General features: G+C 35.8%; 1 protein-coding gene across 1 annotated transcript; it reads left to right on the forward strand.

Annotated features, from left to right (window-relative positions):
• Nucleotides 1-224: 224 nt before the first annotated feature.
• Nucleotides 225-13,735, forward strand: LOC130443119 (cysteine dioxygenase type 1). Its single transcript, XM_056777592.1, has 4 exons — nt 225-605; nt 8,318-8,550; nt 8,609-8,775; nt 13,545-13,735. Exons 1-4 carry the CDS (start codon nt 376-378, stop codon nt 13,578-13,580), a joined length of 666 nt encoding a protein of 221 aa, XP_056633570.1. The 5' UTR covers nt 225-375; the 3' UTR covers nt 13,581-13,735.
• Nucleotides 13,736-23,877: the final 10,142 nt, after the last annotated feature.

A 23,877-nucleotide genomic window follows, 5' to 3' on the forward strand; every position in this document is an offset into this window, starting at 1 on the left:
TCAAAAACTCACCCCCTTCCCTTTCCCGATCCCCCAAATCGCCCCTAAACTATTTTCGTTTACAAAACGATTAAGAATAATCGTTTTGCATTTTAGAAGGTTTCCACGGCGGTTCCGCCTCTGATTTGGTTCGAAATCGAAAGAAAATGTGGATTTTTCAGTTTCAAAATCCCCAGTCAGTTCGACCAGAGTTTATAAGCCGTTCTTTCACGTCCACTTTATCACAATAACATTAAGCAATTACTGCATTGCCAGTGTTTACATTTTTTTGACCCAAGATAAAAGTTTATCTATTTCAAGTTGGGTTAAGTCGAATTATACGCGAGAATACGTAGTGTACAGTTATTTTTCTTCGGCGCAACATTAACCTAAAAGATGGAAGTTTGCGTTCTTAATAAACACGAACAGGAGGAGTACGATATAAAGTTTTATAAAGAAATGGGAAGTAATTTGCCCGTGATTAATAATTTGGACGATTTGATAAGGGAATTGAGACAAATTTTTAGCGGTGACAAGGTTAATATCGATTTGGTACATTACGTCATGAAATCGTACAAATCGACACCGTCTGATTGGAAGAAATTCGCGAAATTTGATAGATTCAGGTAAGTTGATTGAAAAATATAATTAAAATTTCAAATCCCATAGAAAGTAACCGAATAAATACTAAAATAACTTCCACTTACATATAATCTACGAATCTAGACGTATTTGCCACATTTTTGCAGTTGTGTCATTATTACTTGATTTAGTTCTCTTTTACCTTTTACTTATTTTTTTAAAACAAACTTTCTATCAAAAAAATCGTGAAACCGACACGATTTATCATGAAAAACATATAAAAGACGTTTAAGAAGGACCATCCTGTATACTTAGCTTCACTTATAAATGGATGGACTATAACAGTATTGCCAAAAAGGTTATTGAAGCCAAAATTTTTTACGAAGATTGATCTAATTGAATTTATTTAAAATTTTGGACGTACACTATTAGTCAAAAGTTTTTGTCCACCCTATAGATCGCGTGATATACAATAAATCAAAACAAAACTGTCCATTTATATAAATAAGAATATAGTAGAGTTCCTACTCAAGTTTTGAGATCTGACAACGCTGAAGAGAATATGTCAAATCTGTCATTAATGTCATGAAGTTTGACATTGACGTAAGCGAGTTTTCAAGCGTAGAAAAATAAATAACAAGAAGTTAAAGCAAATTATTAAAATATCTACAAGGTTATGAATAAATTTATTCTACAAAAAACCATCCCGTATATTAGTTTTTACTCAGCTTCACTTATAAATGAATGGACTATAACAGTATTGTCAAAGAGGTTATTGAAACCAAAATTTTTTACGAAAATAGATCTGAATAAGTTTATTTGAAATTTTTTACGTACAGTGAACCCTGAAGTGATTATGTCAAATCTGTCATTAATGTCATGAAGTTTGACATTGACGCAAGCGAGTTTTCAAGCGTAGAAAAATAAATAAGAAGAAGTTAAAGCCAATTATTAGAATATCTACAAGGTTATGAATAAATTTATTATACAAAGAACCATCCTGTATATTAGTTTTTACTCAAATTCATTTATAAATGAATGGACTATAACAGTATTGTCAAAGAGGTTATTGAAACCAAAATTTTTTACGAAAATAGATCTGAATAAGTTTATTTGAAATTTTTTACGTACAGTGAACCCTGAAGTGATTATGTCAAATCTGTCATTAATGTCATGAAGTTTGACATTGACGCAAGCGAGTTTTCGAGCGTAGAAAAACAAATAAGAAGAAGTTAAAGCCAATTATTAGAATATCTACAAGGTTATGAATAAATTTATTATACAAAGAACCATCCTGTATATTAGTTTTTACTCAAATTCATTTATAAATGAATGGACTATAACAGTATTGTCAAAGAGGTTATTGAAGCCAAAATTTTTTACGAAAATAGATCTGAATAAGTTTATTTGAAATTTTTGACGTACAGTGAACCATAAAGTGATTATGTCAAATCTGTCATTAATGTCATGAAGTTTGACATTGACGTAAGCGAGTTTTCAAGCGTAGAAAAATAAATAACAAGAAGTTAAAGCAAATTATTAAAATATCTACAAGGTTATGAATAAATTTATTCTACAAAAAACCATCCCGTATATTAGTTTTTACTCAAATTCATTTATAAATGAATGGACTATAACAGTATTGTCAAAGAGGTTATTGAAGCCAAAATTTTTTACGAAAATAGATCTGAATAAGTTTATTTGAAATTTTTTACGTACAGTGAACCCTGAAGTGATTATGTCAAATCTGTCATTAATGTCATGAAGTTTGACATTGACGCAAGCGAGTTTTCAAGCGTAGAAAAATAAATAAGAAGAAGTTAAAGCCAATTATTAGAATATCTACAAGGTTATGAATAAATTTATTATACAAAGAACCATCCTGTATATTAGTTTTTACTCAAATTCATTTATAAATGAATGGACTATAACAGTATTGTCAAAGAGGTTATTGAAACCAAAATTTTTTACGAAAATAGATCTGAATAAGTTTATTTGAAATTTTTGACGCTCAGTGAACCCTAAAGTGATTATGTCAAATCTGTCATTAGTGTCATGAAGTTTGACATTGACACAAGCGAGTTTTCGAGAGTAGAAAAACAAATAAGAAGAAGTTAAAGCAAATTATTAGAATATCTACAAGGTTATGAATAAATTTATTATACAAAGAACCATCCTGTATATTAGTTGTTACTCAGCTTCACTTATAAATGAATGGACTATAACAGTATTGTCAAAGAGGTTATTGAAGCCAAAATTTTTTACGAAAATAGATCTGAATAAGTTTATTTGAAATTTTTGACGTACAGTGAACCCTGAAGTGATTATGTCACATCTGTCATTACTGTCATGAAGTTTGACATTGACACAAGCGAGTTTTCGAGCGTAGAAAAACAAATAAGAAGAAGTTAAAGCAAATTATTAGAACATCTACAATGTTATGAATAAATTTATTGTACAAAGAACCATCCTGTATATTAGTTGTTACTCAGCTTCACTTATAAATGAATGGACTATAACAGTAATGCCGAAGAGGTTATTTGAGCCAAAATTTTTTACGAAAATAGATCTGAATAAGTTTATTTGAAATTTTTGACGTACAGTGAACCCTGAAGTGATTATGTCAAATCTGTCATTACTGTCATGAAGTTTGACATTGACGCAAGCGAGTTTTCGAGCGTAGAAAAACAAATAAGAAGTTAAAGCGAACTATTAGAATATCTACAAGGTTATGAATAAATTTATTGTACAAAGAACCATCCTGTATATTAGTTGTTACTCAGCTTCACTTATAAATGAATGGACTATAACAGTAATGCCGAAGAGGTTATTTGAGCCAAAATTTTTTACGAAAATAGATCTGAATAAGTTTATTTGAAATTTTTGACGTACAGTGAACCCTAAAGTGATTATGTCAAATCTGTCATTAGTGTCATGAAGTTTGACATTGACACAAGCGAGTTTTCGAGCGTAGAAAAACAAATAAGAAGAAGTTAAAGCAAATTATTAGAACATCTACAATGTTATGAATAAATTTATTATACAAAGAACCATCCTGTATATTAGTTTTTACTCAGCTTCAGTTATAAATGAATGGACTATAACAGTAATGCCGAAGAGGTTATTTGAGCCAAAATTTTTTTACGAAGTTAGATCTAAATAAGTTTATTCAAAATTTTTGACGTACAGTGAACCCTAAAGTGATTATGTCAAATCTGTCATTAGTGTCATGAAGTTTGACATTGACACAAGCGAGTTTTCGAGCGTAGAAAAACAAATAAGAAGAAGTTAAAGCAAACTATTAGAATATCTACAAGGTTATGAATAAATTTATTATACAAAGAACCATCCTGTATATTAGTTTTTACTCAGCTTCAGTTATAAATGAATGGACTATAACAGTATTGCCAAAGAGGTTATTGAAGCCCAATTGTTTTACGAAGATAGATATAAATAAGTTTATTTGTAATTTTTGACGTACAGTGAACCCCGAAGTGAATATGTCAAAACTGTCATTAGTGTCATGAAGTTTGACATTGACGTAATCTTTGTTTATTTACGCACCATCATCAAAATATCTCGAAAACGGTAAACAGCATCGAGTTTTATGAAGAGTAGCGCCCTCTATAAGAGACAGACATAAAAAGAATCGATGTATCAGCTTCCAAAACATATTCGTATAAAATATCAATGCATTGTTGCCAGTAGTTAAGGGAAAATAGTAAAAAACGTGTTTTTTATCTTGAAGACGTAAATTTTTTACCGAGCAAACTCCAAATATTTTCTATCTATCCTATCACCTTTTTATGAAACACCCTGTATATAAATAATTGTCGAAGTATCAATATCATATTTAACTGTCATTTTCTTTTCTTTTTTCATGTAAATTTCGTAACGAGATACACGTTGAAGTTTTTATTAAATAAAGTGAAAAACTAGTTTCTCTGAAATGATGTTAAAACATTTTATGAATTTATGGTACATTCTCGGCTGCCATTACGGTACGAGATAAAGCGCATAAATCACAAATAAAAATGATAACATCTTCTATTATCCACTTCAACACATAATTTACATAATTCGACTTTCTCACTTATATAAAATACATTTGGAAACTTATGTTATTGTAAAGTGAAGCGACTAGCTACTGCTCTTTAGAATGCGATGTTTGCCGTAACTGTAGACAAACCAGTGTAGCCGTAGCCTTCGTTTTTACGGTAGCCACTTTTTTTTGGTTTGACGTAAAAATATATCAACGGATTGTTGTGAAATTTCGCATGAAACTTGAAAAAACTGCGATGATTTATTCGAACAAGTCTATAGCAATGAATGTTTGTCGCGTCTACGTGTTTTTGAATTTTCAAGATGGCCGAGGAGATGATTTACGTTCAGGTCGTTCTTCCACGTCAAAAACGGTTGAAGATATCGAAAAATTGTGCGATTTGTACCTCTTTCCAAATCTGCATAGAACGGAGCAAGATTCGAGTTTGTTGAAGCTGGGATCACCAATCTCGTTATTTAATTCCTCTGTATCGAGTCTCGAGTACCGAAGACCAGATATAGACCCCCATTCGAGCTCTCGACTCTATTTTCTTCAGTTATGCTTATAAATAGTTTCTCCTAGGGAACTAGAACGATTCTTGTCTGGTGAAGGGAATCCAGGTCTCTTTTTTAGTTCCTCTGTATACCGCAAGGAGCTGGCATCCAAACAAGAAAATATGTTCTTCCAATAACTAGGACTTCCGCTTAGAAGATGCTACGAAGGGTACTAATTGATTTAGATTACTTGGTTCTTGGTCCATTTGGTCCTATCGCAATTTCGGAGTTCCTATTGAGTTTTTAGGGTTCTAATTGATTTGGAGCACTTAGTTCCTGGCCCAAATGCACGTATCCGAGTTCCTATCGCATTTTCAGGGTTCCTACTGAGTTTTCAAGGTTCTTATTGATTTAGAATTCTTGGTTCTTGGCCTATGTACACCTATATTTGTACCTATTGAGTTTTTAGGGTTCTAATTGATTTGGAGCACTTAGTTCCTGGCCCAAATGCACCTATCCGAGTTCCTATCGCATTTTCAGGGTTCCTACTGAGTTTTCAAGGTTCTTATTGATTTAGAATTCTTGGTTCTTGGCCTATGTACACCTATATTTGTACCTATTGAGTTTTCAGGGTTCTTATTGATTTGGAGCACTTAGTTCCTGGCCCAAATGCACCTATCCTAGTTCCTATCGCATTTTCAGGGTTCCTACTGAGTTTTCGAGGTTCTTGTTGATTTAGAATTCTTGGTTCTGGACCTATGTACACCTATATATGTTCCTATGGAGTTTTCAGGGTTCTTATTGATTTGGAGCACTCAATTCCTGGCCCAAATGCACCTATCCGAGTTCCTATTGCATTTTCAGGGTTCCTACTGAGTTTTCAAGGTTCTTATTGATTTAGAATTCTTGATTCTTCGCCCATGTACACCTATATTTGTTCCTATTGAGTTTTTAGGGTTCTAATTGATTTGGAGCACTTAGTTCCTGGCCCAAATGCACGTATCCGAGTTCCTATCGCTTTTTCAGGGTTCCTACTGAGTTTTCAAGGTTCTTATTGATTTAGAATTCTTGGTTCTTGGCCTATGTACACCTATATTTGTTCCTATTGAGTTTTTAGGGTTCTAATTGATTTGGAGCACTTAGTTCCTGGCCCAAATGCACGTATCCGAGTTCCTATCGCTTTTTCAGGGTTCCTACTGAGTTTTCAAGGTTCTTATTGATTTAGAATTCTTGGTTCTTGGCCTATGTACACCTATATTTGTTCCTATTGAGTTTTTAGGGTTCTAATTGATTTGGAGCACTTAGTTCCTGGCCCAAATGCACGTATCCGAGTTCCTATCGCTTTTTCAGGGTTCCTACTGAGTTTTCAAGGTTCTTATTGATTTAGAATTCTTGGTTCTTGGCCTATGTACACCTATATTTGTTCCTATTGAGTTTTTAGGGTTCTAATTGATTTGGAGCACTTAGTTCCTGGCCCAAATGCACGTATCCGAGTTCCTATCGCTTTTTCAGGGTTCCTACTGAGTTTTCAAGGTTCTTATTGATTTAGAATTCTTGGTTCTTGGCCTATGTACACCTATATTTGTTCCTATTGAGTTTTTAGGGTTCTAATTGATTTGGAGCACTTAGTTCCTGGCCCAAATGCACGTATCCGAGTTCCTATCGCTTTTTCAGGGTTCCTACTGAGTTTTCAAGGTTCTTATTGATTTAGAATTCTTGGTTCTTGGCCTATGTACACCTATATTTGTTCCTATTGAGTTTTTAGGGTTCTAATTGATTTGGAGCACTTAGTTCCTGGCCCAAATGCACGTATCCGAGTTCCTATCGCTTTTTCAGGGTTCCTACTGAGTTTTCAAGGTTCTTATTGATTTAGAATTCTTGGTTCTTGGCCTATGTACACCTATATTTGTTCCTATTGAGTTTTTAGGGTTCTAATTGATTTGGAGCACTTAGTTCCTGGCCCAAATGCACGTATCCGAGTTCCTATCGCTTTTTCAGGGTTCCTACTGAGTTTTCAAGGTTCTTATTGATTTAGAATTCTTGGTTCTTGGCCTATGTACACCTATATTTGTTCCTATTGAGTTTTTAGGGTTCTAATTGATTTGAAGCACTTAGTTCCTGGCCCAAATGCACGTATCCGAGTTCCTATCGCTTTTTCAGGGTTCCTACTGAGTTTTCAAGGTTCTTATTGATTTAGAATTCTTGATTCTTCGCCTATGCACACCTATATTTGTTCCTATTGAGTTTTTAGGGTTCTAATTGATTTGGAGCACTTAGTTCCTGGCCCAAATGCACCTATCCGAGTTCCTATCGCTTTTTCAGGGTTCCTACTGAGTTTTCAAGGTTCTTATTGATTTAGAATTCTTGATTCTTCGCCTATGCACACCTATATTTGTTCCTATTGAGTTTTCAGGGTTCTTATTGATTTGGAGCACTTAGTTCCTGGCCCAAATGCACCTATCCTAGTTCCTACTGAGTTTTCAAGGTTCTTATTAATTTAGAATTCTTGGTTCTTGGCCTATGTACACCTATATTTGTACCTATTGAGTTTTTAGGGTTCTAATTGATTTGGAGCACTTAGTTCCTGGCCCAAATGCACGTATCCGAGTTCCTATCGCTTTTTCAGGGTTCCTACTGAGTTTTCAAGGTTCTTATTGATTTAGAATTCTTGATTCTTGGCCTATGTACACCTATATTTGTTCCTATTGAGTTTTCAGGGTTCTTATTGATTTGGAGCACTTAGTTCCTGGCCGAAATGCACCTATCCGAGTTCCTATTGCATTTTCAGGGTTCCTACTGAGTTTTCAAGGTTCTTATTGATTTAGAATTCTTGATTCTTCGCCCATGTACACCTATATTTGTTCCTATTGAGTTTTAAGGGTTCTAATTGATTTGGAGCACTTAGTTCCTGGCCCAAATGCACCTATCCGAGTTCCTATCGCATTTTCAGGGTTCCTACTGAGTTTTCAAGGTTCTTATTGATTTAGAATTCTTGGTTCTTGGCCCATGTACACCTATATTTGTTCCTATTGAGTTTTCAGGGTTCTTATTGATTTGGAGCACTCAGTTCCTGGCCCAAATGCACCTATCCGAGTTCCTATCGCATTTTCAGGGTTCCTACTGGGTTTCCAGGGTTCTGATTGATTTAGTAAATCAAGTATTGTCAGTTTTATCAACGTTTGGGGTATTTTCATTTTCAGGTTGTTGTTTTTTTTTTTAGATATACGAGGAACTTGGTTGACCACGGTAACGGGAAATATAATCTAATGACGCTCTGTTGGGGCGAAGGACACGGTTCCGCTATCCACGATCACGCCAATTCTCATTGTTTTATGAAAATACTACAAGGGTCATTAGAAGAGATCAGGTTCGAATGGCCGAAGGGAAAAGACGAACAGATGAAAGAGATCAGTAGGAAGCAGTTACGACTTAACGACGTGGCGTATATCAACGGTATTGAGACAGTACGAAGTCAGCTAGTTTGTTATTTTTCACTAATATCTATTTTCAGATTCGTTAGGATTACATCGAGTAGAAAACGCGTCGAGCTTCGACACAGCTATAAGTTTACATTTATATTGTCCCCCGTATAACAAATGTACAGTTTTTAATCAAAGTACTGGACATACATCGACGGCTTCCGTTACATTTTATTCCACTTTCGGAAAACGTAACAAAGTAAGTATTAAATCTATTAATAATTAATATCTAAAAAATTGTAGTTACGGACCTGGCAACCGCAACGTTTAATTAGATTTAAACGAAATCGATTTAAGTTAAAACCGTGACTTAGCTTTGTAGTTTATATTTTTTATTGAAATACATTTTAAAAAAACTAGATGGCATTCTCAAAATACCATAATTACGTGAATTTACGACAGAAAAATTTAATACAGTATCAGTGTAGCGGCCATGACCGCCATGTTTAATCCAAACTCGGTTGATTTAGATTTTCTCATTATTACGCTTATAAAATCGTAATTTATATTCTCAAATACTAAATTAAAAAAGATATCAATGGTTCAATAGCCTAAAAAAATGCGAAAATAATTTACTTTGTATTGTAATTTGAGGGCCAATCTCACGTGAAGAGAACGCCACCTATTGCAACGTTAATGACACCATCGAGATCGTTAACGTCAATCAACGAAGGCGGAGACTAATAATAATGACAGGACAGGACTTTCCTTGATTTTAAAATTTATATATACAAATAGTTTTATTAAAAAAAAATGTGATTTTTTATTATAAAAAATTGGTTCAAACACATGCAAAATTTTATTGATCTCAATGAAAAACAACAAAGCTCAAAACTTAAGAAACAATCCTTGTAAATACATTTTTTCATAAACTTTTGAGAATGTATAAATTTTCAAAATGGAATCCTGTCGAATATTTTTTTTTAAAATTCTAATTATAAATGAATCATTCACGTTTTTATGCTTCAAATTAATTAATTTACTCATAGATGTATATACGAGGGCTATCCAAAAATTTAAATTTAATGTTTTGTTCGATTTTTTGGGGTTGCAATCAACTGTTGGGTACAGGTTCTGGTTGAATGATGGCAATTTCATGAAAGTAACATTTCTTGACGACGGGTTTTTCGCCCTTTATTTCAGAATAAAAAAGGTCCGTTTTCTCGCCCTTAAATTTGTTCCAAATGGACAATGCTTCAATTTTTTTAACCTCTGGAAGGAATATGTCAGTTTTTTCGCCCTCAAACTTTGTTAGAGATAGAGAGTGGCCGGTTTTTTTCCATCACAAAATGGGAAACAAAAACAAATAAACGAAATTTTTGAAAATCTTTATTTTCGAAACAAAAGATATCCTGTAAATATATTCACGTACTCCAAAGGATTCCACGGAATCCCGCATGGATTAAATTGGGAATATTTGGAAAATATTACGTAAAATATTCGCAAAATTTATTATAAATATGTTTTTGTTTCAAAATGTTTATAATAATAAGAATTGAAAAAACAATTTTATAGATAACAATTTTTTTTAAAATTTCCATATTATTAAGCAACTGATTGATATAAACGTCATTAATTGTTATCAATTAGTTTAATTTTCAATAACACCGTATTACTGCGAAATAGTATACAGGGTGTGTACGATATTTTATAGGGATGTTTCATTAGACCAATTTTGCTATTGGGATGAATACGACTCTGGATTCGTTTAAAAAATAGCGCGAAGCGGTCAAATGGTGATCAAGTGGAAATACGAGGGTGGTCTGATAAGTTTTCGATTCCATTCTCAACATGTATATCTTCTATCTTCACCAAACTACAATTTCAAGTTTAAAAGTTTCAAAAACATCTTAGAGGTAAAACAACGCCTCAAACTCGTAATTTTCCGTGTCTATTTCCGAGTTTCCTTTCTCAAGCTTCTGCTATCATATAACTAACATCCATCAAGTTTATTGCTTCGCAGCTTTGAGTATCATCATTAAATTCTTCACCAAACTAAGATTTCATTTCAAAAACTCCTTACAGCATCGTTTGGAGGTAAAACAACGCCTCAAACTCGTAATTTTCCGTATCTATTTCCGAGTTTCCTTTCTCAAGCTTCTGTTATCATATAACTAACATCCATCAAGTTTATTGCTTCGCAGCTTCGAGTATCATCATTAAATTCTTCACCAAACTAAGATTTCATTTCAAAAACTCCTTAGAGCATCGTTTGGAGGTAAAACAACGCCTCAAACTCGTAATTTTCCGTATCTATTTCCGAGTTTCCTTTCTCACGCTTCTGCTATCATATAACTAACATCCATCAAGTTTATTGCTTCGCAGCTTTGAGTATCATCATTAAATTCTTCACCAAACTAAGATTTCATTTCAAAAACTCCTTACAGCATCGTTTGGAGGTAAAACAACGCCTCAAACTCGTAATTTTCCGTATCTATTTCCGAGTTTCCTTTTTCAAGCTTCTGTTATCATATAACTAACATCCATCAAGTTTATTGCTTCGCAGCTTTGAGTATCATCATTAAATTCTTCACCAAACTAAGATTTCATTTCAAAAACTCCTTAGAGCATCGTTTGGAGGTAAAACAACGCCTCAAACTCGTAATTTTCCGTATCTATTTCCGAGTTTCCTTTTTCAAGCTTCTGTTATCATATAACTAACATCCATCAAGTTTATTGCTTCGCAGCTTTGAGTATCATCATTAAATTCTTCACCAAACTAAGATTTCATTTCAAAAACTCCTTAGAGCATCGTTTGGAGGTAAAACAACGCCTCAAACTCGTAATTTTCCGTATCTATTTCCGAGTTTCCTTTCTCACGCTTCTGCTATCATATAACTAACATCCATCAAGTTTATTGCTTCGCAGCTTTGAGTATCATCATTAAATTCTTCACCAAACTAAGATTTCATTTCAAAAACTCCTTACAGCATCGTTTGGAGGTAAAACAACGCCTCAAACTCGTAATTTTCCGTATCTATTTCCGAGTTTCCTTTCTCACGCTTCTGCTATCATATAACTAACATCCATCAAGTTTATTGCTTCGCAGCTTTGAGTATCATCATTAAATTCTTCACCAAACTAAGATTTCATTTCAAAAACTCCTTACAGCATCGTTTGGAGGTAAAACAACGCCTCAAACTCGTAATTTTCCGTATCTATTTCCGAGTTTCCTTTTTCAAGCTTCTGTTATCATATAACTAACATCCATCAAGTTTATTGCTTCGCAGCTTTGAGTATCATCATTAAATTCTTCACCAAACTAAGATTTCATTTCAAAAACTCCTTAGAGCATCGTTTGGAGGTAAAACAACGCCTCAAACTCGTAATTTTCCGTATCTATTTCCGAGTTTCCTTTCTCAAGCTTCTGTTATCATATAACTAACATCCATCAAGTTTATTGCTTCGCAGCTTCGAGTATCATCATTAAATTCTTCACCAAACTAAGATTTCATTTCAAAAACTCCTTAGAGCATCGTTTGGAGGTAAAACAACGCCTCAAACTCGTAATTTTCCGTATCTATTTCCGAGTTTCCTTTCTCAAGCTTCTGCTATCATATAACTAACATCCATCAAGTTTATTGCTTCGCAGCTTTGAGTATCATCATTAAATTCTTCACCAAACTAAGATTTCATTTCAAAAACTCCTTAGAGCATCGTTTGGAGGTAAAACAACGCCTCAAACTCGTAATTTTCCGTATCTATTTCCGAGTTTCCTTTTTCAAGCTTCTGTTATCATATAACTAACATCCATCAAGTTTATTGCTTCGCAGCTTTGAGTATCATCATTAAATTCTTCACCAAACTAAGATTTCATTTCAAAAACTCCTTACAGCATCGTTTGGAGGTAAAACAACGCCTCAAACTCGTAATTTTCCGTATCTATTTCCGAGTTTCCTTTTACAAGCTTCTGTTATCATATAACTAACATCCATCAAGTTTATTGCTTCGCAGCTTTGAGTATCATCATTAAATTCTTCACCAAACTAAGATTTCATTTCAAAAACTCCTTAAAGCATCGTTTGGAGGTAAAACAACGCCTCAAACTCGTAATTTTCCGTATCTATTTCCGAGTTTCCTTTCTCACGCTTCTGCTATCATATAACTAACATCCATCAAGTTTATTGCTTCGCAGCTTTGAGTATCATCATTAAATTCTTCACCAAACTAAGATTTCATTTCAAAAACTCCTTACAGCATCGTTTGGAGGTAAAACAACGCCTCAAACTCGTAATTTTCCGTATCTATTTCCGAGTTTCCTTTCTCAAGCTTCTGTTATCATATAACTAACATCCATCGAGTTTATTGCTTCGCAGCTTTGAGTATCATCATTAAATTCTTCACCAAACTAAGATTTCATTTCAAAAACTCCTTAGAGCATCGTTTGGAGGTAAAACAACGCCTCAAACTCGTAATTTTCCGTATCTATTTCCGAGTTTCCTTTCTCAAGCTTCTGTTATCATATAACTAACATCCATCAAGTTTATTGCTTCGCAGCTTTGAGTATCATCATTAAATTCTTCACCAAACTAAGATTTCATTTCAAAAACTCCTTAGAGCATCGTTTGGAGGTAAAACAACGCCTCAAACTCGTAATTTTCTCTATCTTAATGGAAATTTCGAAGATATCTTGGGCTTAGATGATGGTAAATTCTCAATTATTTTCGTAGGTAACTCAATACTCAATTTTTTGACAAATACTCTCTCATACAACTGTCAATTGTTCTACTGAGCGTTCAAAATTGCTCCAAATATGTTGAAATATTCAATTCGAGATCGGAAAGTTTTTGTACAACCCTCGTATGTCAAAAATATTGGGGTTTTTCAACAGGGTTATAAAAATTGTTGTTTTTTACACGATATACGATGTTAAATCACAAATAAAATATTGAAACACGTAAAAATATAAACAATTTCGTCTTCGTTTTGAACAATTTTGAATTTTCATTATTTTTTTTTTTTTTTCAGGAAAGCAAGGAAATTATTGAACCCGAGGATAATTGAGCATATTAAACAGCGGGGAGTCGTATTCGACATCGTAGTAATATTTTTAATTTGTTTTGTACTGTTTTTCTGAATAAAATATTCACTTTTAAAATTTTCTCAAAGTAAAAACTCAAAAACGCGACAAAAATTTAAACAATAAACGAAAACAAAAAGATTTTACGTTTATTTGAGTTTACCACATTTACAATTACACCCGCATTCGTGATTCTTGTTCAAAGATTCCCTTTTGTTCATAATCGAATCGCCAGATGGCGCTTTATACCATTCTCCCGTTTTATTATTCAACACCCACTGTTTCTTCTTCTTTTTCGGCGGTTTGACCGTAGGTTTAGAAGAAGAACGCGCATCTTTAACGTCATTTTTCAGCACGCAATTGCAACACGCTTTTCCTTTACAAGGAAATCGATTATGATCGATTCTCCTGGAAGAAAATACGAAAAAACGATAATTCCATTCGTTCTGGAACTAGATGGAAAAAATTATGGATAAAGAAAGTATGGAAAATAAACAATAAAAGGAATTTTACTAATAGGAAGAAGATTTACGAAACCAAAAACGTTTAAGTTCGATTCCTTGCATATTTTGGATTTTTGTCCACCCTGTATCGATGTTAAACGGCGTGTTATACGAGGGAGATCTGATATATTAGATTCTAATTTCGAAAAACAACATCACGATCGTGATTAAGGAAAAAAAATAAAAGAAAAACGTTATCTAGTCAATTTTTGGTGACGTAGGAATCAAAAATAGGAGTGCTGTCGAAAAATACCCTTTAAAACAAAAAGTTTCGTAAAAAAAACGAAAAAGTAACATCCCGAAGAAGTTATCTCGAGTTTGAAAGATTTCGAACTCTGAAGACGGTAACTTGGTCATCGAAACTCGCGTCAAATATAATTTTGATAGTATACACTCAAAAAGGCCCAAGAAGGATGAGATGAAATGAGAAGAATGAAAAAAGTCGACGAGGGGGGAACTTTGACCTGGGGGAATTGACAAGGAAGGTAATTTTTAAGATCGCTAGCAGTGGAAGGGGTGGATAGAGTAGTTGGAGCCATCTAGTAGTGATCCAGGTGGTTGTAGGTCATTTAGACGGCTCAGAAAATCAATATTAACATAAACGGTGTCACTTGGGCTGAAACCTCACTTGTATTGGCTGTAGCTGAGAATAAATTGCTCAAAAGTCACGAGTTTTGGAGAAAATCGTGTGTAGTAGGCATCGGGACGTACCTGAAGTCATCCAAACTCACTCTCGAATAGACCTGCAGATCTAGAGCCTATCTACTTCAGGGGAAGTTTGAGCTACAAGTCGTAAGCTCCGAAAAAGCTTGAGTTTTTTGAGAACTGAGAGTCACTCTTCTGCACCAATCCAAGAATTGGTTCAAGAGATTTTGGAATTAGACAATGAAAGGACCTTCTCCGAGGGGTTGGCGAGGTGCTAGGATGTCTACGGATCTGCGGATCACGAGACCTTTTTCCCAAACAATCAATCAAGAGGCTTGAAGACGATGTCGTGGGTTTGCGGGTCTCCTTTTTGCACGTTTTGGTTCAGAAATTTTGGGATTGAACGTTGGAAGGATCTTCTTCAAAGGGTGACGAGGTGCTGGGGTGTCATACGTATAGAAGATGTATAAAAGGGGACTAGTTCTATCAACCTGGGAGTGTGCGTGAACCTCATTCCCAGATAGAGGGCTTCTCTGCTGAGCTCGAGGTCTTCTCCCCAAAGAATCGAGTGTAAACATTGAGGTAGAAGTTGTAAGCTCCGAGGAAGCTTGAAGATGATGTGGTTGAGTTTTTTGGGAATTGAGAGTCACCCTTCTCCACCAATCCAAAAATTGATTCGGGATATTTTGGGATTGGACGACGAAAAGACCTTCTCCGAGGGGTTGGCGAGGTGCTGGGATGTCTACGGATCTGCGGATCACGAGACCTTTCAAGAGGCTTGAAGACGATGTCGTTGAGTTTTTGGGAATTGAGAGTCACCCTTCTGCACCAATCCAAAAATTGATTCGGGATATTTTGGGATTGGACAACGAAAAGACCTTCTCCGAGGGGTTGGCGAGGTGCTGGGATGTCTACGGATCTGCGGATCACGAGACCTTTCAAGAGGCTTGAAGACGATGTCGTTGAGTTTTTTGGGAATTGAGAGTCACCCTTCTGCACCAATCCAAAAATTGATTCGGGATATTTTGGGATTGGACAACGAAAAGACCTTCTCCGAGGGGTTGGCGAGGTGCTGGGATGTCTACGGATCTGCGGATCACGAGACCTTTCAAGAGGCTTGAAGACGATGTCGTGGGTTTGTTGAGAATTGCTGGTCTCCTTTTCGCACGTTTTGGTTCAGGAGATTTTGGGATTGGACAACGAAAAGACCTTCTCCGAGGGGTTGGCGAGGTGCTGGGATGTCTACGGATCTGCGGATCACGAGACCTTTCAAGAGGCTTGAAGACGATGTCGTTGAGTTTTTGGGAGTTGAGAGTCACTCTTCTGCACCAATCCAAGAATTGATTCGGGATATTTTGGGATTGGACAACGAAAAGACCTTCTCCGAGGGGTTGGCGAGGTGCTGGGATGTCTACGGATCTGCGGATCACGAGACCTTTCAAGAGGCTTGAAGACGATGTCGTTGAGTTTTTGGGAATTGAGAGTCACCCTTCTGCACCAATCCAAAAATTGATTCGGGATATTTTGGGATTGGACGACGAAAAGACCTTCTCCGAGGGGTTGGCGAGGTGCTGGGATGTCTACGGATCTGCGGATCACGAGACCTTTCAAGAGGCTTGAAGACGATGTCGTTGAGTTTTTGGGAATTGAGAGTCACCCTTCTGCACCAATCCAAAAATTGATTCGGGATATTTTGGGATTGGACAACGAAAAGACCTTCTTCGAGGGGTTGGCGAGGTGCTGGGATGTCTACGGATCTGCGGATCACGAGACCTTTCAAAAGGCTTGAAGACGATGTCGTTGAGTTTTTTGGAATTGAAAGTCACTCTTCTGCACCAATCCAAGAATTGGTTCAGGAGATTTTGGGATTGGACAATGAAAGGACCTTCTCCGAGGGTTTGGCGAGGTGCTGGGAAGTCTACGGATCTGGGGATCACGAGACCTTTCAAGAGGCTTGAAGACGATGTCGTTGAGTTTTTTGGGAATTGAGAGTCACCCTTCTGCACCAATCCAAAAATTGATTCGGGATATTTTGGGATTGGACAACGAAAAGACCTTCTCCGAGGGGTTGGCGAGGTGCTGGGTGTCTACGGATCTGCGGATCACGAGACCTTTCAAGAGGCTTGAAGACGATGTCGTTGAGTTTTTTGGGAATTGAGAGTCACCCTTCTGCACCAATCCAAAAATTGATTCGGGATATTTTGGGATTGGACGACGAAAAGACCTTCTCCGAGGGGTTGGCGAGGTGCTGGGTGTCTACGGATCTGCGGATCACGAGACCTTTCAAGAGGCTTGAAGACGATGTCGTTGAGTTTTTTGGGAATTGAGAGTCACCCTTCTGCACCAATCCAAAAATTGATTCGGGATATTTTGGGATTGGACAACGAAAAGACCTTCTCCGAGGGTTTGGCGAGGTGCTGGGAAGTCTACGGATCTGGGGATCACGAGACCTTTCAAGAGGCTTGAAGACGATGTCGTTGAGTTTTTTGGGAATTGAGAGTCACCCTTCTGCACCAATCCAAAAATTGATTCGGGATATTTTGGGATTGGACAACGAAAAGACCTTCTCCGAGGGGTTGGCGAGGTGCTGGGTGTCTACGGATCTGCGGATCACGAGACCTTTCAAGAGGCTTGAAGACGATGTCGTTGAGTTTTTTGGGAATTGAGAGTCACCCTTCTGCACCAATCCAAAAATTGATTCGGGATATTTTGGGATTGGACGACGAAAAGACCTTCTCCGAGGGGTTGGCGAGGTGCTGGGTGTCTACGGATCTGCGGATCACGAGACCTTTCAAGAGGCTTGAAGACGATGTCGTTGAGTTTTTTGGGAATTGAGAGTCACCCTTCTGCACCAATCCAAAAATTGATTCGGGATATTTTGGGATTGGACAACGAAAAGACCTTCTCCGAGGGGTTGGCGAGGTGCTGGGATGTCTACGGATCTGCGGATCACGAGACCTTTCAAGAGGCTTGAAGACGATGTCGTGGGTTTGTTGAGAATTGCTGGTCTCCTTTTCGCACGTTTTGGTTCAGGAGATTTTGGGATTGGACAACGAAAAGACCTTCTCCGAGGGGTTGGCGAGGTGCTGGGATGTCTACGGATCTGCGGATCACGAGACCTTTCAAGAGGCTTGAAGACGATGTCGTTGAGTTTTTGGGAGTTGAGAGTCACTCTTCTGCACCAATCCAAAAATTGATTCGGGATATTTTGGGATTGGACAACGAAAAGACCTTCTTCGAGGGGTTGGCGAGGTGCTGGGTGTCTACGGATCTGCGGATCACGAGACCTTTCAAGAGGCTTGAAGACGATGTCGTAGGTTTGTTGAGAATTGTTGGTCTCCTTTTCGCACGTTTTGGTTCAGGAGATTTTGGGATTGAACGTTGGAAGGATCTTCTTCAAAGGGTAACGAGGTGCTGGGGTGTCATACGTATAGAAAAGGGATTGAAAGAACACTGGAAGTTGGAGTTAAAAGGCGATTTGTAGGTTGAAGATTCACTTTTACCTCTTTTCGGCTAATTCCGAAATTTTTTTAATGAGAGTTTCCTCGCTATCGCTCGGTTCTTCGTAATCGATTATCGGTTTTTCCAAAGGTTCGTTCAATCTGCTTTTATATTCGAATTCGTTTCGGGCCCTTTGTACTCTCGTTTTATTTCTCGTTTGTAGGGTTTCTTCGAGCTCCTGTACCAAATCCATGTACTGATCGTTGGTTTGGTAAGGTAAACCCCTATGCCTTGAATTAAGCAATGGAAAAAAAATTTTGTAACGAAATTATCATTTTCTCTAGTTTTTTTTTTTTACCTTGTAGGTCTATTTTCGGGATAATCGAAATAATTATCGTCACTATTATCGTCGAGATCGAGATAAAAATCATCCTCGGAGCTCGTTAAATCGTAATCTATGGGAGGCGGGCGTGGGCGGTAATATCTGGACGTTCTCGACGTAATTGGAGCGGTTTTTTTTCTATTTTGGCAACATCTAATAAATGAAATTGGTTCGAATAAATATGTGATTATTCGATATGAAAATACGCGAAAACCAAAAAAGAAATTTTTCGTTCATACTTTTTTGGGTCGTAGAAAAAATATAGTGTGTTACTCGGTACGAATATACTATTATAATCGGTAGTAGTACTACAAATTAGCCAGAAAAATGGAATTTAGAAGTGCGTTTCGATATAATTGTGCTGTTAAGGTCTATATCTATATATATAAACCAAAATGGTCCAATTTCATAGCAAATTCAAAATATTTTCAGAAAGTGTATGACGATTTTTTTCAAATTTCGGTCGGTTGAAAAGTTATTCTAAAAAAACTGAAAAAAATACGATAAAAACACAGTTTTTCGTCCACCATTTTGTTTCACATTTTCCCTAGGGTTTGAATATGGATAAAACACACGTTTCAATTTTAAAAACTGCAAATTCAATAGTAGACGCTCTAGGTGGATACCGGAGCCGTATCGTCACGTCTAACCGCAGATTGCGATAATCGCAAATTTGACGGTTTGTGTTAAAAATCATGTTGAAGAGTTGTTTGTGACAACTTGAAATAATGTTGCTGCTCCAATTCTTTAGGTGTCCAATTTATTTCGTAGTTAACCTACATCGTTGTTCGATAATTGGACAAGACAAAGGTTTTTGATTTATTTTATAGCCGTTTGCCTTAATGAAAATTACCGTCTCTTTTTAACACACACCGTTAATTTTGCGATTACCCCAATCTGCGGTTAGACGTGACGATAAGGATACTACGACGTAGCCCGTAAACGTCCGCTCCGGTACCCTCCTAGAGTATCTACTTCCAATATATAAACGGAAAACATTCCTAAATATTTTAATACTTCGAGAAAAAGTTTTAGATCATATTCTATGGTCGTAGAAAAAATATAGTGCATTACTCGGATCAAATATAGTATAAGATATGGAATTTGATGGTGCTTTTCGGTATTACGTATTTATTAAGGACCATACCAATTTAAATATTTGTCATAAAAAAAGGAGTTCACGTTTTGTAGCAATTTTTACATACTTTAAAAAGGTTGGAATAACTTTTTGTCAATTTCGATCGGTTAAAAAATTATTGGCAAAAATTTGTAAGAAATATGATAAAAACACAGTTTTTCGCCCACCATTTTGTTTCCACGTCATTCCCAGGGGTTGTAATATTGATGAAAAAGACGTTCCAATACTAATAAATGAGTAAATATGATGAATAAATGGAAAATTTCACTTAATATACCATGGTCGTAGAAAAAATATAGTGTGCTACTCGATTCGAAAATACTATCAAAATCGCTAGAATCGATAAAATAATGAAAAACTTCAACCATTTTGTTTATACTCGTTGTAATATGAAAGACAGACACATAAACAAAATACTTGCATTACTTACCGACATCCTTCATAGGACGCGCCATATTTATCATCGTCATTGACGAAATATTTGGGACACTCGGTATTATTCCTAGTATACCATCGATATCGATCGACGTCCCCATTTTCCGATCGGTAATCATCGGATACGTCATCTTCTGAATAACCAATCAAATCTGACGTATCCGTTTGAATCGGCATACCGGCTGTATAACTGTTTCTAATATTCCGCGTATCACCCTGTATATATCCGCGAGTTTCGGAAGGTATAGTGTAGGAATTGTGCTTCGTCGGAGGTTTTCGGAAAACGTGACTCATTATTGGAGGTACGGTGACGTTCGTTTCTATATTAACAACACGATCCGAAGCGGAGAAACGATTTTGATCTCTTTTATGATAGTGCAAACTGTAAATATTGTTAAAAGTTGGATTATAACCAAAAAATATCCACCCTGTAAATTGACTTCTGGAACATGTCAAATTTATATCATTTTCGCGATTCCACCCTCTATAAATGTCTAAATTTCCATAATCCCATCCTGTAAAAACATCTGAAATGTCAAATTTATATGATTGTCGTGATTCCACCCTGTATTATTGAGTAAATTTTTTCATATGTACATACATCATTTCCGTGATTCCACCCTGTATAAACATCAAAATACGTTAAATTCATGTGATTTTCACCCTGTATAAACATTTGAACTATGTCAAATTAATCATTTCTGCGATTCCACCCTCTATAAACGCCCAAAATACGTCAAATTTATGTCACTTTCACGATTTTACCCCGTATAATCGTCTGAAATATGTCAAATTCATTTTTTGAAGAGTCCACCCTGTATAAACATACGAAATACCTTAAATTCATAATATTTTCACGATTTCACCCTGTATAAACATTTGACCAGTGTGAAATTGATCATTTTCACGATTTTCCACTCTCGATCAACGTCAGAAATATGTCAGTTTATTTTTTTATTCTTCCCACCCTGTATAAACGTACACAATACGTAAAATTTATGTCACTTTCACGATTTCGCCCAGTATGAAGGAACGGGAGTCGTTAAATTTCATTTTTTCCGCAATTTCACCCTGTATAAAAATCCAAAATATGTCAAATTCATCATTTACGGGATTCCACCCAGTATAAAAGCTTAAAACCTGTCAAATTAATCATTTCCGCAATTTCGTCCCATGTAAACGTCCAAAATACGTCAAATTTATCTCATTTTCACGATTTCACCCTGTATAAACAGTGTCAAATTGATCATTTCCACGATATCACTCTCAATTAACGCCTGAAATACGTCATATTCATTTTTTCCGCAATCCCATCCTGTATAAACGTCCAAATACGTAAAATTATTGTCAATTTTGCTATTCCACCCTGTATAATGGCATGGGAATCGTTAAATTTCATTTTTTCGTAATTTCACCCTGTATAAACTTCCAAAATACGTCAAATTCATCGTTTCTGTGATTTCACCCTATATAAACGTCCAAAATACGTCAAATTTATCTCATTTTACGATTTCACCCCGTATAAACTATGAAATATTCATTTTCCCGCGATTACACCCAGTATTAACGTCGAATTTATATCACTTCTGTAATCCCACCCTGTAACGACTCTAAATATTGTTGCATTATAACGGAAATATATCGATGGAATAACGACAAATTCACGAAGAAAAAGAAGAAGAAATCTTTTTGCAGTCACTACAGATACCTACCAATCATTTCGATTCTCTTGACAATGACATAATTTTTGTATCGGTCTGAAGCAAACTTCATCATCTGGCGTAGTCGAACTATCCGTAGTTTGCACTTTACTCGAATTTAGTTCTGTGATTTGAACACTGGCGGTTTCGGTATTAATCGTATTAACGCTGTTATCGACAAGAGGAACGGTAATCGATTCTTTCGTATTGGTATTCGAAACGAATCGATTATCCGAAGTTTGTTGAACTGCGTCTACATATCTTTGTTTCGACGCGCTCCATCTACTCTCTTTGACGGGGTATTTGTCTATGTTCGATGTCGCGGAACGACGATTTTGTTTCAAAATGGAGGGATAACTAGTTTGGGAATCGGTGTTGCAGTAGCAAGGAGAGAAGTCTGAAATTTGTAAAATTCATATCATTTCCGCTATCCCACCCTGTATTAACGCATTTTTATTTCATACCCGCCATTCCACCCTGTATAAAAATAAAATAAAATATAGACTTTCGTGAATCACTCTCTAGCACGTAATCGAATTTGAAATTTTACGTATCAGATATATTTTCTAAAATAAATTATATAACGCCCTGTATAAATTACCTCTATTAGAAATCTCCCCCTCTTTTGAATACCTCTTATTCCATTTCTTCTCATTTATATGGGGTGGGGGTTCGTTACTTAACCTAGAAACATCATCGTTTACCTCCTTAAAAACATTCACAAGATTTTACCTTCCCAATTCGTCAACTGCATTCGGCTTAAAGGAAGAACGAGGATACGATAAGTCCTTTGACACCTTTGATAATCGTTCGTTCATGTTCGATTCAATCGAACGTTTTTCACGGTCCATGCCATTTTTAATCGATTCAATGGATTGTTTTTCACGATCCGTGCCATTTTTAATCGATTCAATCGAATGTTGTTCACGATCCGTGCTATTTTTAATAGATTCAATCGATTGTTTTTCACGATCACTGCCATTTTTGATCGATTCGCTTCGTCTCGATGTCGACCGATTATCTTCGGCAACGATATATTCAGTCGATTCGTATATTGAATTCATTTTAGAATTTTCTTTTTTAACATCAGAAATTCGTGAATCGAAACTACCCTCCATGTTTTTTTCCGATTCAACATCGATATTTTGATTAGATTTGTCCATTCGTCGAAAGTTTGATTCTTCCATCAAGTTGTATACTGCAACTAATAATGGTCGACGTAAATTTCATTAATAAAGATTCTCCCCGTATACTAGATATTTACTTACTCGATATTATTGATTTTTTTAATTTTTATTATAAAACTTCACCAGAATTTATTTATGTCTGTACTCACAATTTTGTTTTGGAATTTTAAAATTTTTGTTAAAATTCGACCTATTGGATAACGTTCGAGGAAAACTGGATTTTTTTTTTAAATCGACGCAGGGTTTTCCTAAAACTTCGTAACAAAATCTTTCGCTTAAGAAACTGCTTTCCGAAAGATTATCTTCAGAACAACGGTTAGGTAATTTTTTGTATCTAATTTTGTGATTGCAAAATGTAACTGACATTTTTCTGTAAAGTAATTGACACATGAGGGTACGCTCGCTAACTATCGAAAAATGTATCCGCTCGTTATTATTTTAAAGAAAGACAGAATATCAAATACGAGAATGTGAAATAAAGATAAACAATTAGTTGTATGACACACGAAGATACGTTCACTAACTGTCATATAAAAACTATCAGTTCTGTTACATCTTAAAAAGAGATAGAACATTAAATACGAAATTGTTAAACAAAGATAGACGATACGGTGAAAGTATATTCACTAAGTGCGTACAGAACAATCGTTCTAACGACTATTAAAAAGAAATAGAATATCGAATACGGTAATGCGAAACAGAGATAGACGATTAGTTATGATATACGATTAGGCGTATATAAAATTACATATTATACATAAGAGTGGTATTAGTTGAGCTTTGACCACAAAACGTACCGTTAACCTCAAAAAAAGGGATATTTTGGTAAAGGAAAATAAAAAACAACGTA

This window comes from Diorhabda sublineata, chromosome 4 (genome assembly GCF_026230105.1).
Source record: "Diorhabda sublineata isolate icDioSubl1.1 chromosome 4, icDioSubl1.1, whole genome shotgun sequence".
NCBI classification, from domain to species: Eukaryota; Metazoa; Arthropoda; class Insecta; order Coleoptera; family Chrysomelidae; genus Diorhabda; species Diorhabda sublineata.

Excerpts from the sequence above, each read along its gene's own strand:
- LOC130443119 (XM_056777592.1), top strand. The coding sequence starts at position 376 with ATGGAAGTTTGCGTTCTTAATAAACACGAACAGGAGGAGTACGATATA. Across the intron at positions 8,551-8,608 it reads CGACGTGGCGTATATCAACG|ATTCGTTAGGATTACATCGA; the intron begins GTATTGAGACAG and ends ATCTATTTTCAG. Across the intron at positions 8,776-13,544 it reads CTTTCGGAAAACGTAACAAA|GAAAGCAAGGAAATTATTGA; the intron begins GTAAGTATTAAA and ends TTTTTTTTTCAG.